This window comes from Oncorhynchus gorbuscha, linkage group LG16 (assembly GCF_021184085.1).
Source record: "Oncorhynchus gorbuscha isolate QuinsamMale2020 ecotype Even-year linkage group LG16, OgorEven_v1.0, whole genome shotgun sequence".
NCBI lineage: Eukaryota > Metazoa > Chordata > Actinopteri > Salmoniformes > Salmonidae > Oncorhynchus > Oncorhynchus gorbuscha.
In genome coordinates this window covers 33189886-33207607 of record NC_060188.1, presented here as the reverse complement: position 1 = coordinate 33207607, position 17722 = coordinate 33189886, and the positions used below count along the sequence as shown (strand labels likewise).

The 17722-nt window shown below is 43.8% G+C and overlaps 1 protein-coding gene across 1 annotated transcript; it reads left to right on the top strand.

Annotated features, from left to right (window-relative positions):
- Positions 1-9375: 9375 nt before the first annotated feature.
- prl (prolactin) lies at positions 9376-13491 on the top strand. Its single transcript, XM_046304629.1, has 5 exons — positions 9376-9511; positions 9606-9718; positions 11590-11697; positions 12497-12679; positions 12834-13491. The coding sequence occupies exons 1-5, from the start codon at positions 9472-9474 to the stop codon at positions 13020-13022; spliced, it is 633 nt and encodes a 210-aa protein (XP_046160585.1). The 5' UTR covers positions 9376-9471; the 3' UTR covers positions 13023-13491.
- Positions 13492-17722: the final 4231 nt, after the last annotated feature.

Sequence of the window (17722 nt, the reverse complement as noted above, 5' to 3'; positions counted from 1 at the left end):
CCACATTCATTTGTATACATTATTCCACTGTATAGCCTACGTGAAGTTGGTTCCTGTTTGTCTTTTCTTTGGTCACGTTGGCTTAGGTCAAACAAACATCCTAATGATTGGTTGACAATAAAGCCTCCCACAATGCAGGTGATGGATGCAGGATGAAGTGCAGAAACTTGCAGTCACATCTTCATGACCTTCGATCATATGATTTCTGTAAAGCTCATGCAGTCCACTTGTCAACACACTTAAAAGCGGTGACCAACAACGGTCCCCGACCAGACAAAAGCGACCTGCTCGAACGCTCCCAATTTCCTCGGCAAAGGCGGCAGTGTCAGTCAGGCCCAATTCGCGCCCTTGCATGAACAGATCTACAGGGTTCTCAAGGGCACGGACATACAACCGTCATACAAGTTATCGTCAAAGGCTACCGGCAGAAGTCGGTGCCATAGTTTGATAGCCAATGTTCAGTAACCATCCACGTGTTTATAGAACATTAAGTAACCAAACCATGTAATATTAATCGAGCCTGGGCAAGGATGCGCAATAAATCCAGAGGAGTAGCCTACGTCAAAGTAGACTACACATGTACAGGGTGGGAGAGACTACGGAAATTCATTTCAGTTCGTGTTCAAACTCCGTGGTAAACCTTAATAAAACTGTCATTATTTGGTGTTATATTACTCTGTATTTGTCATATACTTTTCGTTGTTGTGAAACCCTTAAATATATATATATATATATTTATATTTAAATAACTATCGTAATTAAGTCAAAACACACTACACTCCAAGGAGGACATACAGCTAAAAATAAAAATTTTGCACGGGGTGTGCACATTCTGCTAAGCAAAAACCACAATCGTTTTAAGTATACAAAGGCTGATAGCATTGACTCTATGTAGGCTACTACACAAGTTGAAACGCATATTTAATACATTTACTGTCAAGCATTTTGGCAGCTGTCATTGCGACCAGTCACATAAACCAAAAGCCTAACCACAGGAATGTGGCACATGGAGCACAGGTAACCCTTTAGCAAACAGTCCATTTAAGTTTTTTTTTTTTTTTTACCGAAATGGTCGCGACTCAAAAAAGAGGCCTGGCGAATAAATCTCAAGTCTAGGGCGTACTTGTGTATGTTTCAGTAAAACAGGTCAAACCGCAAACATTTCCCAACAATTCAACCAGGATGTCAGTATCAAAAAACGCTATCGGCTTTGCTTTATAGGCCACCTCATCCCCTCAACACACCAGCAACCAATTACAAGTAGTGATGGGTCGTTCGCCTACGAGTCAGCTCTAAGAGCCAGCTCTTGCACGTTGGGAGCCGACTAGCATATCAGAAGAGCCGAATCTATTTTTTAAAACATAATTTTTCTAATTTTTCTGGTCCTTCTGTAGCTCAGTTGGTAGAGCATGGCGCTTGTAACGCCAGGGTAGTGGATTCGATCCCCGGGACCACCCATACGTAGAATGTATGCACACATGACTGTAAGTCGCTTTGGAAAAAAGCGTCTGCTAAAATGGCATATTTATAATGAATAATCAAAAGATTTAGATGAATAGAATTAACGAATTCAAAGAACGAAAAAATAAATAAAATTATATAGGCCTAAATGCTCAAGTGCACACACATTCTTTCTGACTGTCTGCTCAGAATAACAGCCTCACCTGTTGTTCCTGTCAATCAGACACACGGAGCCAACTCACTCACAGTCACACACTTAGCAGCCGAGAGGAAGAACAGCTGTGAAAAAAACAGCTGGAAAATGAGTCGGAAGCACAGTAGCATTTGGATGCATTCTAATAATGTAGACAATGTTAGAGTACAGTGTAGAATTTTCCAAAACATATTCTCATATAAAACCGGTTCTATGCACAACCTACACCAGCATATGTTAACTGTGCACCCAACTGTGGAGCTAGCTGTAGAGGAGCTTCGAGAAACTAGCGGTCCTGCTAGTGATGGTGGTGGAGCCAGCACCTCCACACGTGGGGATGTATCCACTCAGTCAAGTCGGCCTACTCCGCAACCCACAGCAACACAGTCTTCTATGGATCAGTTTATACCAAAGTCCATGTCTGTAGCAAAACAAAGCCAAATTGATATTGTATTGGCTAAAATGATTGCCACCAATATCCAGCCATTTTCGATCGAGGAGGACAGAGGTTTTAGAAATTATAGCAATAGTCTAAATCCAATGTACACAGTTCCAAGCAGGAAAACCCTTTCAAAATCACTTATTCCACAACTGTATGAGAGGACACAGGCTTCAGTGTGGGAAAGAGTCCAAAAGGCTACTGCAGTTTACCTTACTACTGACTGATGGACATCAAGGGTAACCACTTCTTACATGTCGGTTACCTGTCACTTCATTGAAGATTTTTCGATGTCTAGCTGTCTTCTGGACTACCTTGAGTTCAGCGACAGACAAACCTCAGATAACTTGGCAGAGGAACTGTTGAGTGGCCAAAGAATGGCAAGTAGATGGAAAAGTGGTCTGTTGTGTTTAGCGACAACGCAGCTAATATAACCAAAGCCATGAAAATGTTAAAATGGACCCATCATCCATGTCTTGCCCACACAATCAACCTGAATGTAAGAGATGCTCTGAAGGTGATGAACCCCACTGTGGACAAAGTGAAAGCAGCTGTGGAATACTTCCACAAGAGCACAGTAGGTGGTGAACAACTAGTCTACACAACGCCAGATGGGGATGCCTGAGCTGAGGCCTAAACAAGGACTGCAAATACAAGGTGGAATTCAACATTTAAATGTTGCAGCGGTTTCTTGAGTCAAAGGATGCCATCATCGCTACCCTGGCCATTGTCAATGCACCTGTTGATGCTCTGACCCAAGAGGAATGGGAGGTGGTGGTGGAGGTGGTGTGCAGAGTCCTGGAACCCTTTGAGCAGGTCACTGTGGAGATCAGTGGAGAGAGGTACAGTAATCAGTTATTACTACATCATTATTTAATCCAGTATTATATATGTATATGAGCAGTAGATGAGAGTGTAGTATCAGTAGACAAAACATGAACCTGAACTAATAAGTTACTGTTCTCTCTTTTCAGCTGTGTGACAGCCTCAAAAATGATACTCCTGTGTAAGGGTCTGCAGCGAATCACAGGCAGCCGCCAGAGAGGATGGACACCCTATGTTCAACAATAGACAGAAAGTTCCACAGAAGGGAATATAATCACATCCTGTCAGAAACCGCTGCACTTGACACCAGGTTTAAGAAGTTAGCCTTCAGTGATGCCAGAGAAATTGATGAAGCTCATCAAAAAATAACCTCATCAGCAGGGAAGGACCCCAGCAGTCAGCTGGCTCAGGCACCAGGACAACAGGAAGAAGAGGGATCAGATGGAGCAGAAGTGCCACAAACGTCTGCTGTTAGGATGCTGTTTGACGAGAGAGCAACTGGGGATGCAGCACGAAGGAGTCCCTCAGCCATAATGTGCTGGTCAAGGGCAGTCAAGTCTGGAGTGAACCAAGGGGCAAGCTTATTTAAGATGGTGAGGAAAGCACTTTTAAAGAATAACCAGGCAACCTCTACTATGGTGCAATATTCTATTATTATGTTGCTCAGATTGTATTCGTTTTGAATGGTTACATTTATATGCACTTTGTTGATATACATTCAAAAAGTTATACATTAAATGCAAATGTTTAACGGCATTCTTTTTCATAGCAAACCAATGCATTTTTAAATACATTGTGGTTAAGGTAGAGTATCATTTCATTGAATAATTGAAGTAGAATTGTTTTAACACTAATCACAGTCAAACTATCTCAAACTGTTTGACTTGGGAAAAAATACAAAACATGTATTTTTTTAAAGAGCCATTTGGCAGCCAAAAGAGCCAGCTCTTTTTGAGGAGCTGAGTCGAACGAGCCGGCTCACTGGAAAGAGCCCGAATGCCCATCACGAATTACAAGGGGTCTATGACTCGGGTCTGGTAAACGTAGTCTTTTGGACACAGCCTACAGCCATAGGCCTATTACTATACCATGGTCCATACTTCGCATAATGCTACATAAGAAAACATGGGCATTTAACGTCCAACCTCCCAACAAGTGACGACGAGGATACTGAAGAGAGAACCTAACATCCGTGGTGAGATCGCCCCCCGATGTTCTTATACCATCTTTGCCGACGCCCCCCTTCACCCAACCCACTTCCCTCCGTCTTCCCGAGATGAGCCTCGTGCATGTCCATTAATAGCTCCTATAGATTCATATTCACCACGAGAGGCTCGACTCTAGTTCTAATTAAATTACCATTAAATGCCACCCAATTACCTTGTCCTGCAGCAGGACTGGATTTGACCGGAATGAACAGAGACTTCAGTTCAATGCATAACTGGAACAGGAACACAAATGTACTAAAAGCAGTAGGCGTGCGCTACACATAGTACACTACACTACACATAGTACACTACACATAGTACACTACACATAGCAGCAGTGCACCTGTCAGACCCTCTTGACGTGAGAGTTACATGTACATAGCCCGTGTTTGAACGAGAACACCTTTTACAAAACATTTTTACAAAACATACAGAAACTTGGTCGAAGTCAGCGCATGGCTGTTGAAGTGTATTCCCAGGGCATCTGTTCTTTTACCTCTGTAGGCGATAGCTGTTCTTCCTCTGTCCATCTAAAGCCTTCTGCTTGTCACAATGAGCAACACAGCAAGAACGTTATGGAGGCCCGGAGACAAAGAGATCATGGTGGCACACAATAAAAGTACCCATCGTGCCAAAACTGACCGCAGAACAGCTTTAATCCCAGTGTAAAGTATCAAATCCCACCTATCCGTGCAGATGTCTGATCGTAGTCTTGTGTGACGGCAGGTGTATTGAGGAATTGCGATGCTGAAGCCTCCAAACACCTTCAATGGTTTCCAAAGGTACCGGTGAATGTGATCCTATGGACAGAGGGGGGGTGTGTTGCAGTTGGGTCTGTGTGTTTGTGCCTGTGTCTCTGTGTGTGCTGCACTACAGTAACGTATAGAGTGCCATAGAGGCCCTGGGGGAGGTAGTGGACTTTCCTTTACACAAACTAAGCAGAGTCAACCCCTTTCACTGGAGAGAGAGAGAATTCACAAAATGGGACAAACACCAAATTGAGACTCTGCATGCAGAATTCTGCAAAAATGTCCTGTGTGTATAGCGTAAAACACCAAATAGTGCACGCAGAGCAGAAGTAGGCCGATACCCGCCAATGATCAAAATCCAGAAAAGAGACGTTCAATTCTACAACCACCTAAAAGGAAGTGATTCCCAAACCTTCCATAACCAAGCCATCACCTACAGAGAGATGAACCTGGAGAAGAGTCCCCTAAGCACGCTGGTCCTGCCTCTGTTCACAAACACAAACAAATCCCACAGTTCCCCAGGACAGCAACGCAATTTGACCCAACCAATTGGTGAGGGAAAAAATATATAATTACTTGACACATTGGAAAGAATTAACAAAAAAACTGAGCAAACTAGAATGCTATTTGTCCCTTAACAGAGATTACAGAGGCAGAATACCTGACCACTGTGACTGACCCAAACTTAAGGGAAGCTTTGACTATGTACATACTCTGTGAGCATAGCCTTGCTATTGAGAAAGACTGCCATAGGCAGACCTGGCTCTCAAGACAAGACAGGCTATGTGCTCACTGCCCACAAAATGAGGTGGAAACTGAGCTGCACTTCCTAACCTCCTGCCAAATGTATGACCATATTACAGAGACATATCTCCCTCAGATCACACAGGTCCACAAAGAATTCGAAAACAAACACGATTGTGATAATCTCCCATGTCTACTGGGTAAAATACCAGTGTGCCGTCACAGCAGCACGATTTGTGACCTGTTACCACAAGAAAAGGGCAACCAGTGAAGAACAAACACCATTGTAAAAACAACCCATATTTATGTTTATTTTCCCCTTTGTACTTTAACCATTTGCACATCGTCACAACGCTGTATATATACATAATTTATACATAATTTGACATTTGTAATGTCTTTATTCTTTTGGAACTTCTGTGAGTGTTAATGTTTACTGTTCATTTTTATTGTTCATTTCACTTTTGTACATTATCTATTTCACTTGCTTTGGTAATGATAACATATGATTCCCATGCCAATAAAGCCCCTTGAATTGAATTGAGAGAAGTTGACACAACCCCTTTTAGAAAGAGAGGGAGAGCAGAGGAGGGACAAGGACATAGAGAGATATGATAGGCGCAGAGAGAGATAGAGGCTCTGCCAACCATTTTAGGTGAGTGAGGGAATGAGCAAGGGAGAAGAGAAAAAAGCACAGTAACAACTCTTTGAGGAAGAAAAGGAAGGAGAGAGAGAACAAGAGAGAGAGAAAGGGTGGAGAGAGAGAGGCACCATGGTTAGATTCCACATGGGCAGGACATGACAAATAATTGTTTCTTCATGGCAGGGGAGGAGTGTTTCAGATGGTTTTTCAGGTCCTCTCTCTGTCTCTCTCTTTCTCTCTCTCCCCCTCTCTCTCTACCCCACTACCCCTCACTCTCTCTCTACCCCCACTCTCTCTCTCTACCCCCACTCTCTCTCTCTACCCCCACTCTCTCTCTCTCTCTCTCTACCCCCCACTTTCTACATCCCTCTCTCTCCTCCCCCACTCTCTCTCTACCCCCACTCTCTCTCTCTCTCTCTCTACCCCCCACTTTCTACATCCCTCTCTCTACCTCCCACTCTCTCTCTCTCTCTCTCTCTCTCCCCTCCCCCTCTCTCTCTCTCTCTCTCTCTCTCGCTTTGTTGTCTCTTTACACCCTCCCTCTAATCGTTTTGTTTTCCTCATATTTGTGGTTTCATCACTGGTTTGCATAAGATCAGACTGGCCAACTGTTCTTCAGGCTCCTACAGAGATCACATCTACCTGAGTCTATCATCCATAGCCACACCCCTGGCCTGAAGCCACATCCCCCATTCCTCTACTCCACATCACATCACATCAAGCCAGCACAGCACAAATACAGCCACGCCTACAATGATTGTTTTAGTAACAGTAAGCAGTGGAACATTTTGAGAGAAAAAGACAAGAGAGAGAGAGATTTGAAGAAGTTTTTCTATTTTGTGTTACAGCAGTTGGTAATGAAATGTTTGTTGAGGAGAGAGAGAGAGAGAGAGAGAGAGAGAGAGAGAGAGAGAGAGAGAGAGAGAGAGAGAGAGAGAGAGAGAAAACAGTTTGGGAGTAGTTTTGTGTTCAAGTAGGGGTTGGTAAGGAAAGGGTTGGTAAGGAGAGAGAGCCAGTGGGAGTTATTTAACTCCAGGGGCACCTCTAAGGGGAAGTAAATTACAATTAAAGTCAGATGTATAGGTCATACTAGGGGGGAGAGGAGGAGTGTTTCATGTGTGTGTGTGTTGTATGTGTGTGTGTGTGTGTGGTTAGAAACAGCCACTGTGAAAGGACGATGTAGGGGGAGGGTGTCAGCCAGCAGCAGAGGCACATGGGTAATCTATAGGGTGAACGTCCATGCTGTGAGACCGGTTGTTCCACACATGTTGTCTTTGTGTACTGAAACCCCATATATAGCACCTTGTGTTTATTTCATAACCACCACCCACAGGGCTGGAGAGCAACTTGTGAACGATACACTAAATAGTCTACCCTCCATGTATGCACCATATAGATACACACCATATAGACGCCTGCACAAACACACACACACACACACACACACACACACACACACACACACACACACACACACACACACACACACACACACACACACACACACACACACACACACACACACACACACACACACACACACACACACACCAAAGTTACATGCTTATACAGGGCACACACATAAAATAAAGCTATATACCTTAAATTCACACTATCTTAGATAGCACACATAAGCATACATTCGTTCTCATGCCAAACACACACACTGCTCTAGATTCATAAGGAGCAATGCTCTGGCTTGATGGCTTTCTATGAGCTTTCTATCATTTATTCCCCAATAATGGCAGTTTTAGACCATTTCTTGAGGACACAGGAGCCCTTCAGTGAAGTGTAGGCCTAATACCAAACACATGAATTCTAGCCTGGGTCTCTCTCTGTCTGGAGAGAAGAGCAACCTCTGCTGGCTCAACAAGGTGTGACAGTCCTGAACAACTAGCCCAGTCCATGGAAAAGAGAAATATAATTTGTGCCATTAGGCTGGATTTGAGCCCACTGTGACACAATATATCAGTGCACTAACTGCTATACTGCCCCATATGTAGATCATGTTTTTATTTTATTTTACCTTTATTTAACTAGGAAAGTCAGTTAAGAACAACTTCTTATTTTCAATGATGGCCTAGGACCAGGGGTAGAACAACAGATTTGTACCTTGTCAGCTCAGGAATTTGAACTTGCAATCTTTCGGTTACAAGTCCAACGCTCTAACCACTAGGCTACCCTGCCGCCCCATTATTGAAGATAATGTAGTCCAACGCTCTAACCACTAGGCTACCCTGCCGCCCCATTATTGAAGATAATGTATTGATGTCAATGGGATGAAAATTCGAGAGTACATTTTTATTTAAAAAAAAAATAAAAAATATAATATATAAATGATTAAACATTTAACAAAAAACAGCCCTGAAACTAAACATAGGCTGAAAATAATTTGCACGTCATCTTATAGGAAAAGACTCACAGAACCACCCGAAGTCACACATATACTCTGTGACTATCAAATACTCTGCTAACAACCCTATCAAATACTCTGCTAACAACCCTATCAAATACAACCCTATCAAATACTCTGCTAACAACCCTATCAAATACTCTGCTAACAACCCTATCAAATACTCTGCTAACAACCCTATCAAATACTCTGCTAACAACCCTATCAAATACTCTGCTAACAACCCTATCAAATACTCTGCTAACAACCCTATCAAATACTCTGCTAACAACAGGAAAAAGACCAGATGTGGTGCTCTCTCAAATCTGGGAGTAACACATGACAGTTAAAGAGGCTGTACAGAAGTTCTGACAGAAACAATTAGTAACTTAGCTTCCATCGTGTACCGTGTATTCAAGTTACACAAATACAGACGATCCCACCTTGTAGGACGAATCAATGATTCCATTCAAAACTCATACTAAATGGAATCTAATTGCCCTTCAACCACCCCCCTCCCCCAGCCCCCCTCTCTTTTTTCCAAAAGCTTTTATCCACCTCACTATCTCACCTTAAAAAAATACCATGGGTATTGATGAGTACATGCCTAAGGGACAGACCCCCCCCAAAAAAAACAATGTTTCTCATTAGTGATCAGGAGAGAACTAGTTCTGAACAATACGCACAGTCACCAGACTTATGCATTCACAAATGAAAAAGACAAGGGCATTATATAAGGGGGGGCGAGAAGGAACAACAGCCAAAAAGCAGGAGAGGAAGGACAAGAAGATAAAGAGAGAACCGAAAAGAAGGAAAGATGGCTCGCCGATCCCAGGGTACCAAACTCCACTTAGCAGGTGAGATGAAATGTGTGTGTTTAGTCCGTGTGTGAGTTTTTGATGGAGGCAAATTGACTAAAGCCAAACCTCTCTCTTTCTCTCTCACCTCTAGTTCTGTGTCTAGTTGTGTCCTGTCATGCCATTGGCCTTAGTGACCTAATGGAGAGAGCCTCCCAGCGATCAGACAAGCTTCACTCACTCAGCACTTCCCTCACCAAGGACCTGGTCAGTAACAACCATCCCTGCTAGCACATTTGGTTCCTTGGAAGCTGTGGGAACGTATGTTTTTGGTTTCACATTGGTTGTGGGAACGAAGTCATACGTTTCCTGACCGGTAAAACTGAACGCTTTTTAAATGTTCTGAGAACAGAGGTGAAAATGTTGCCTTTTCTGGGAACATTTATCTTTAGGTTGCAGGGACGTTCAGAGAACATTTTTGCTCTGGTTCCTTGAAAGTTTTCCTGGGAGGTTTTATTAACACTCTGAGAACTAAAATGATAGGTTATTTGTAGGATTTTGAATAACTTCCTTAAAACGTTCACTGAATATTTCAATAACACTTTCAGATTATTTTGGCTAAACTTTTTTTTAGCTCCAATCCCAGATGTGGCACATGGAAATGCATTTCCTTTGGCATTCATCGTGCAACTTAAAAAAAAAATGTGCCACGGCATCAGTACGGTTCAAACCTATAATCTTCCGTCCTCTATCTGTGGAATTTGTCCACTGCACCACCAGGATGGAGATAATATGACATGTTTTTTTTTTTTACGCATACAAAGCTGTTCATTTGAGTCTATTCAAACAGAACCCATTTATAAAGGAAACAAGAACTCATTAAGATCAGGTGGGGCCAATTAGTACTCGCAGCCAACCCACCTGAACATGATTTTAATATAGACCCATGAGGAAACCTGTAGGAAACGTTATGCTGAAGAACTGAAATGAACGTTCTCTGAACTATTTGAGAATATTCTCAATGCCAAACCAGTTTAAGAACGATAGAACATTGCAAAAAGGAAAATTAAATGTAACCACGTTTGAACTTTTAGAAAACGTCCTGTTAAAGTAATGAAATACCAATAAATTTATGTTTTTTTGTCAAGTTCCTTAATTCAAATCAAATGTATTTATATAGCCCTTCGTACATCAGCTGATATCTCAAAGTGCTGTACAGAAACCCAGCCTAAAACCCCAAACAGCAAGCAATGCAGGTGTTGAAGCACGTTGGCTAGGAAAAACTCCCTAGAAAAGCCAAAACCTTGGAAGAAACCTAGAGAGGAACCAGGCTATGTGGGGTGGCCAGTCCTCTTCTGGCTGTGCCGTTGGAGATTATAACAGAACATGGCCTAGATCTTAAAATGTTCATAAATTACCAGCATGGTCAAATAATAGGTCTGGGACAGGTAGCACGTCCGGTGAACAGGTCAGGATTCCATAGCTGCAGGCAAAACAGTTGAAACTGGAGCAGCAGCATGGCCAGGTGGACTGGGGACAGCAAGGAGTCATCATGCCAGGTAGTCCTGAGGCATGGTCCTAGGGCTCAGGTCCTCCGAGAGAGAGAAAGAAAGAAAGAATTAGAATTAGAGCATACTTAAATTCACACAGGACACCGGATAAGACAGGAGAAGTACTCCAGATATAACAAACTGACCCTAGCCCCCCGACACATAAACTACTGCAGCATAAATACTGGAGGCTGAGACAGGAATGGTCAGGAGACACTGTGGCCCCATCCGATGATACCCCCTGACAGGGCCAAACAGGAAGGATATAACAATGAAACAATAATTAAATCATTAAATGTGCTGAGAATGTTCCAAAGCCAAACAACTATCCTGCACCATTCCCAGAACGTTGTGAGAAGGTTAATAACCATGGACAACCATGCCCATGTACTTGGGTCTGTGTGCACATGTGTATCTGTGTGCGCATGTGTATCTGTGTGTTTACCTGGTCTGTTTGTGTTCAAGATGTATATATCGTGCGTTACATTATGTTCAGAGTATTATTAGTATATGTTCAGAGCATGTTCAACTTGAGTTAACTTTATAATCACTTTTGTGCCGTTCTCTCTCTCTCTCTCTCTCTCTCAGGACTCTCACTTCCCACCAATGGGACGAGTGATGATGCCACGCCCGTCTATGTGTCACACCTCCTCACTCCAGACACCCAAGGACAAGGAGCAAGCACTCAAAGTATCGGTCAGTAGAGCTCTGTGCTCTCCTCACTCATCTCTTTCACCTCTCTATTTAGTTATAATCTATCCCCCTTCTCTCTTTAACAAATCTACCTGCTTGAGTACTTGAGCAATATGCATCCAGCAGTCTCAGATTAGTGGAGTCGTGGAGATGAAGAAAAGGAGACAAGGAGAGGAAGCCCCCTAACTCAGATGTACCCTTCCTCTCCTCTCGCTCTAGATTTGTCCCCTCCCTGTGGTGTTTCTATGTTAGTATTCACTCCGTTCTAAAAGAGCAGCGCATTTAACAACCTGCACAAGGCCTTCCTTGACTAAACCCCCAATGCCTAGTCCCTACTCCTACTCCCTGTCACGCCCTGACCTTAGAGAGCCTTTTTTATTTTCTCTTTTTGGTTTGGTCAAGGTGTGATTTGGGTGGGCATTCTATGTCCTTTATTTCTATGATTTGTGTTTCTATATGTTGGCCGGGTATGGTTCTCAATCAGGGACAGCTGTCTATCGTTGTCTCTGATTGGGAATCATACTTAGGTAGCCCCCCCCTCTCCGTCCTTTCAGTGTGGGAAGTTGACTTTGTTAGTTGCACAATAGCCATCTTAAGCGTCATGGTCGTTTCCTTGGCTACATTTTCTAGAAATAAAAGGAATATATACGCTCACCACGCTGCACCTTGGTCCGTTCTTATGATGCTCCCCTTCGTCGAGCTTGATTAGGACCTTTTGTGTTGGAGCGTTGCACACAGTAAAACTGCAGGAGCATTCTACAGCGTGCAGGATCTATCTTTCTTTCATGACTGTGTTCGTCAGGAGAATGAGCTGATCTCCCTGGCTCGCTCCCTCCTCCTGGCCTGGAACGATCCCCTGCTGCTGCTCTCCTCAGAGGCGCCCACCCTGCCACACCCCTCCAATGGCGACATCAGCAGTAAGATCAGGGAACTGCAGGACTACTCCAAGAGCCTGGGAGATGGACTGGACATAATGGTCAACAAGGTCGGTGACTTCCGCTGTGTATCTGTTTTTGTGTGAAGCATACCGAACTGTTCATGTACTAGTGGGTTTAGTTCAACAATTGAACACTGTGTGCAAGGTGACAACCTTTTGGCACTATCTTCTGCTTTAAAAGAAAATTTATCTTTCTCTATAGATGGGACCCTCCTCCCAGTACATTTCTTCAATCCCCTTCAAGGGTGGAGACCTCGGCAATGACAAGACCTCCCGCCTCATCAACTTCCACTTCCTCATGTCCTGCTTCCGCAGGGACTCCCACAAAATCGACAGTTTCCTCAAGGTCCTTCGATGCCGGGCTACCAAAATGCGACCAGAAACATGTTAGGAGAAAATGGCAGGCATTTTGGTTCTGGATTGTTCCATTTTCAAACTGGGGCAGCCATTTGAAGGAGAATTCAGGGGATTGTTTGTTGAGTTTGATTTTGTGAATTGACTAATGCTGCCATCTACATCACATTTGGACTATTCATAGATTATAAGTTGTATTCAACCTGTTATCTGAACCACATTTTACCATACAACTTAAGGTAGTTTATGTTCGGTAATGCATTTCATAAAAAAATATGCAACTTAATAATGCCACTTATAATCATATTCAATGATTTATATAGATAGCAAAGGATCCCTCCAAGTCATTCTTAGTAGATCCAGAGGGCTGATAGTTGACCAATGACCGTCATGATAACATTTGCACTTTAGAATATGATTTCTCAAGTCACTTATATAACTTCTCTTATACGATACAATGTACTGTTTCACTAAATGCCAAATAAAATCTTTATTGCATTATAAAACATGAATACTTGCAGTCCAACCAGAGCTGTAGATCACTTCAAACCGTGAAACAGGGTTCGAACTTTCTGCGGCCAGTCTGTGTGTCCTTGTTATTGCTGTCGGTGTATGATGAGAGAGATGTGAAAAGCTGACTCCTCTCCTGGCCGCTCCGTAACCTGACACCTGCTCTTGTCAAGAAGAGGATGAAGCAAAACCAGAGCGCAGCCTACCGTGCCAGCGCGAGTTGACATGTCAGACTATGACGTGTCAGTGCAGCAGCTCAATGATCTGTGTGCCAACGGTTGACGGTTACTACAGCATGCCAATACACGGTGTCGTCGAGGTGTTTCCCCCGAGAGATATGTTGGAAACGCATGCGTTTCATTTGCTTGAGTTCAATGTGTCAATGTAATGTTCATTCTAAACTTTATAGATGGGTATAAGGCTATTTGATCAACTTGTCTTGGCAACACTTATCTGAAGCATTATGATATTCAAATGGAGTATAGCCTAAGTGCATCCACACTGATTGTACAAAACATTAAGAACACCTGCTCTTTCCATGACAACCTGGCCAGGTGAATCCAGATCATCTATAATCCCTTATTGGTCACTTGTTAAATCCACTTCAATCAGTGTAGCAGAAAGGGGAGGAGACGGGTTAAAGGAGGATGTTTAAGCCTTGAGACAATTGAGACTTGGATTGTGTATGTGCCATTGAGGGTGAATGGGCAAGACAAAAGGCTGAAGTAGCTTTGAACGGGTTATGGTAGTAGGTGCCAGGCACACCAGTTTGTGTGTCAAGAATTGCAATGCTGCTGGGTTTTTCACACTCAATTGTTTCCTGTCTGTATCAAGAATGATCCACCACCCAAATGGCATATAGCCAACTTCCCACAACAGTGGGAAGCATTGGAGTCAACGTGGATCAGCATCCCTGTGGAACACTTGACACCTTGCCCCTGCCCCAACGAATTCAGGCTGTTCTGTGGGCAGGTGGTGCAACTCAATATTAGGAAGGTGTCCCTAATGTTTTGTACACTCAGTGTACAGTAGTTACTTCTGATAGCCAATAGGACTACTGCAGCCTATGTTGTGAAAATAACTTAATGGTTTTATTTGTTTGCTTTTATCATCCTGATTTCTTTATGAAGCATTTGTTGACAAAAGCCATACTGAAACAAAACTGATTAGATGGATTAAATATGAGCATATCACATAAAATAGTCTATGATGGAACAAAGACACAAACAAGTTTAAAATAAGCTGACATATACTTATTCCCTAACTAAGCTAAGGCCAAATTTAAATAATTTGAGGGCATGCATGCTCTCTACCTGAATCTACCATACACACCCCCCATCCATCATCATCACCTGGCCAAGGCTTTCGTCTCTGTCAATCACCGTATTCTCATCGGCAGACTCAACAGCCTTGGTTTCTCTTATGACTGCCTCACCCGGTTCACTAACTACTTCTCAGATAGAGTTCAATGTGTCAAATCGGAGGGCCTGTTGTTCGGACCTCTGTCAGTCTCTATGGGGGCGCCACAGGGTTCAATTCTCGGGCCGACTCTTTTCTCTGTATACATCAATGATGTCGCTCTTGCTGCGGGTGATTCTCTGATCCACGTCTACACAGACGACACCATTCTGTATACATCTGACCCTTCTTAGGGCACTGTTATCAAACCTGCATACGAGCTTCAACGCCATACAACACTCCTTCCATGGCCTCCAACTGAACTTAAATGCAAGTAAGACAAAAATGCATGCTCTTCAACCGATCGCTGCCCGCCCGCCTAGCATCACTATACTGGACAGTTCTGACTTAGAATATGTGGAAACTACTATGCTTTGCTTTATCTTGGCCAGGTTGCATTTGTAAATGAGAACTTGTTCTCAAACTGGCCTACCTGAAATAAAGGTGAAATAAAAATGGCAAAATCTTAGAGGAAAAGCTGGTTCAGTCTGCTTTCCACCAGACACTGGTAGATAAATTCACCTTTCAGCAGGACAATAACCTCAAACACAAGTCCAAATCTACACTGGACTTGCTTACCAAGAAGACAGTGAATGTCAAGACATGAAAATGGTTGTCTAGCAATGACCAATGACCAACCAATGACAGAGCTTGAAGGATAAAAAAAAATAAACAGACAAAATGTTGCACAATCCAGGTGTGGAAAGCTCTTAGAGACTTACCCAGAAAGACTCACAGTTGTCATTACAGTCAAAGGTGCTTCTGCAAAGTGTTGACTCAGGGGAGTGAATACTTATGTAAATGAGAGATTTCATTTAAAATAAATGAGAAAGAAACAAATCTATTTAAGCCATTTTTAATTCAGGACGTAACACAACAAAATGTGAAATAAGTCAAGGGGTATGAATACTTTCCGAAGGCACTGTATCTGCCTGTATACACACCACTCCAGGTTTGTGACAGTTATGACACCTACGGTAGTTTGTTGCACACGAGTTGGTGAAGTGCAGGCCGACGGAACAAAACACTTCGAGCGATAGTGTCTAGCCACCTCTTTCTTTTAAAATACAACCAAGATGGGAAGGGTAAGGTAACAGTGGATTGTTGTGGCGTCCGCCTCTGGATGAGATCAGTGGAATAGAATACAGTACATCAGAGTACATGACATTATCGAGCGAAGATGATGAAGAAGGGCTTTTGTGGTCTAATGGGATGACTCCGTTTCAACACGATCACACGAGGGATGGTTGCAGAGTGGACTTCAGAAGAATCAATTATTTTAATAGATTTTTGGCATCGTGCATTTAGAAATGTTATGCTGGTGAATGAGGACCCAAAAGCGACTTAACGAAAACAGAGTCTTTATTCCAGTATATGACAAAAGTAATAATCCTGGAAATATCAAGGAGAAAACAAAACAGGAAAAACTGAAATCCACTCGTAGTTGCGAGGACTGACTGGAGACTCGACCATAGACTGCAGGTTGCTTCGGGAAGGCACCGACCGTAGCAGACTAAGACACCTGCTCATACGCAGCATCTGAAGAAGATAAAACACGACAGGGCGAGACAAGGACACAGAACAGCGAACATCATACAAGGATCCGACAAGGACAGAAGCGGAAAACAGAGGGAGAAATAGTGGCTCTAATCAAAGGGCAAAATAGGGGACAGGTGTGAAAAGAGTAAATGAGGAACAGCTGGGAGCAGGAACGGAACGATAAGGAGAGAGAGCGAGAGAGGGAGAGAGGAAGAGAGGGATAGAAAGAGGGAAAGAACCTAATAAGACCAGCAGAGGGAAATGAATAGAAGGGAAGCACAGAGACAAGACATGATAACCAATGACAAAACATGACAGTACCCCCCCCACTCACCGAGCGCCTCCTGGCGCACTCGAGGAGGAACCCTGGCGGCAACGGAGGAAATCATCAATCAGCGAACGGTCCAGCACGTCCCGAGATGGAACCCAACTCCTCTCCTCAGGACCGTAACCCTCCCAATCCACTAAGTACTGGTGACCACGTCCCCGAGAACGCATGTCCATGATCTTTCGTACCTTGTAAATAGGTGCGCCCTCGACAAGGACGGGGGGGGGGGGGGGGAGACGAACGGGGGCGCGAAGAAAGGGCTTGACACAGGAGACATGGAAGACAGGGTGGATGCGACAAAGATGTCGCGGAAGAAGCAGTCGCACAGCGACAGGATTGACGACCTGGGAGACACGGAACGGACCAATGAACCGCGGAGTCAACTTGCGAGAAGCTGTCGTAAGGGGAAGGTTACGAGTGGAAAGCCACACTCTCTGGCCGCGACAATACCTAGGACTCTTAATCCTACGTTTATTGGCGGCTCTCACAGTCTGCGCCCTGTAACGGCAAAGTGCAGACCTCACCCTCCTCCAGGTGCGCTCACAACGTTGGACAAACGCCTGAGCGGAGGGAACGTTGGACTCGGCGAGCTGGGACGAGAACAGAGGAGGCTGGTACCCCAGACTACTCTGAAACGGAGATAGCCCTGTAGCAGTCGAAGGAAGCGAGTTGTGAGCGTATTCTGCCCAGGGGAGCTGTTCTGCCCAAGACGCAGGGTTTCTAAAAGAAAGGCTGCGTAATATGCGACCAATCGTCTGATTGGCCCTTTCTGCTTGACCGTTAGACTGGGGATGAAAACCGGAAGAGAGACTGACGGAAGCACCAATCAAACGACAGAATTCCCTCCAAAACTGTGACGTGAATTGCGGACCTCTGTCTGAAACGGCGTCTAACGGGAGGCC

Excerpts from the sequence above, each read along its gene's own strand:
- prl (XM_046304629.1), top strand. The coding sequence starts at position 9,472 with ATGGCTCGCCGATCCCAGGGTACCAAACTCCACTTAGCAG. Across the intron at positions 9,719-11,589 it reads CTTCCCTCACCAAGGACCTG|GACTCTCACTTCCCACCAAT; the intron begins GTCAGTAACAAC and ends TCTCTCTCTCAG. Across the intron at positions 11,698-12,496 it reads AGCAAGCACTCAAAGTATCG|GAGAATGAGCTGATCTCCCT; the intron begins GTCAGTAGAGCT and ends TGTGTTCGTCAG.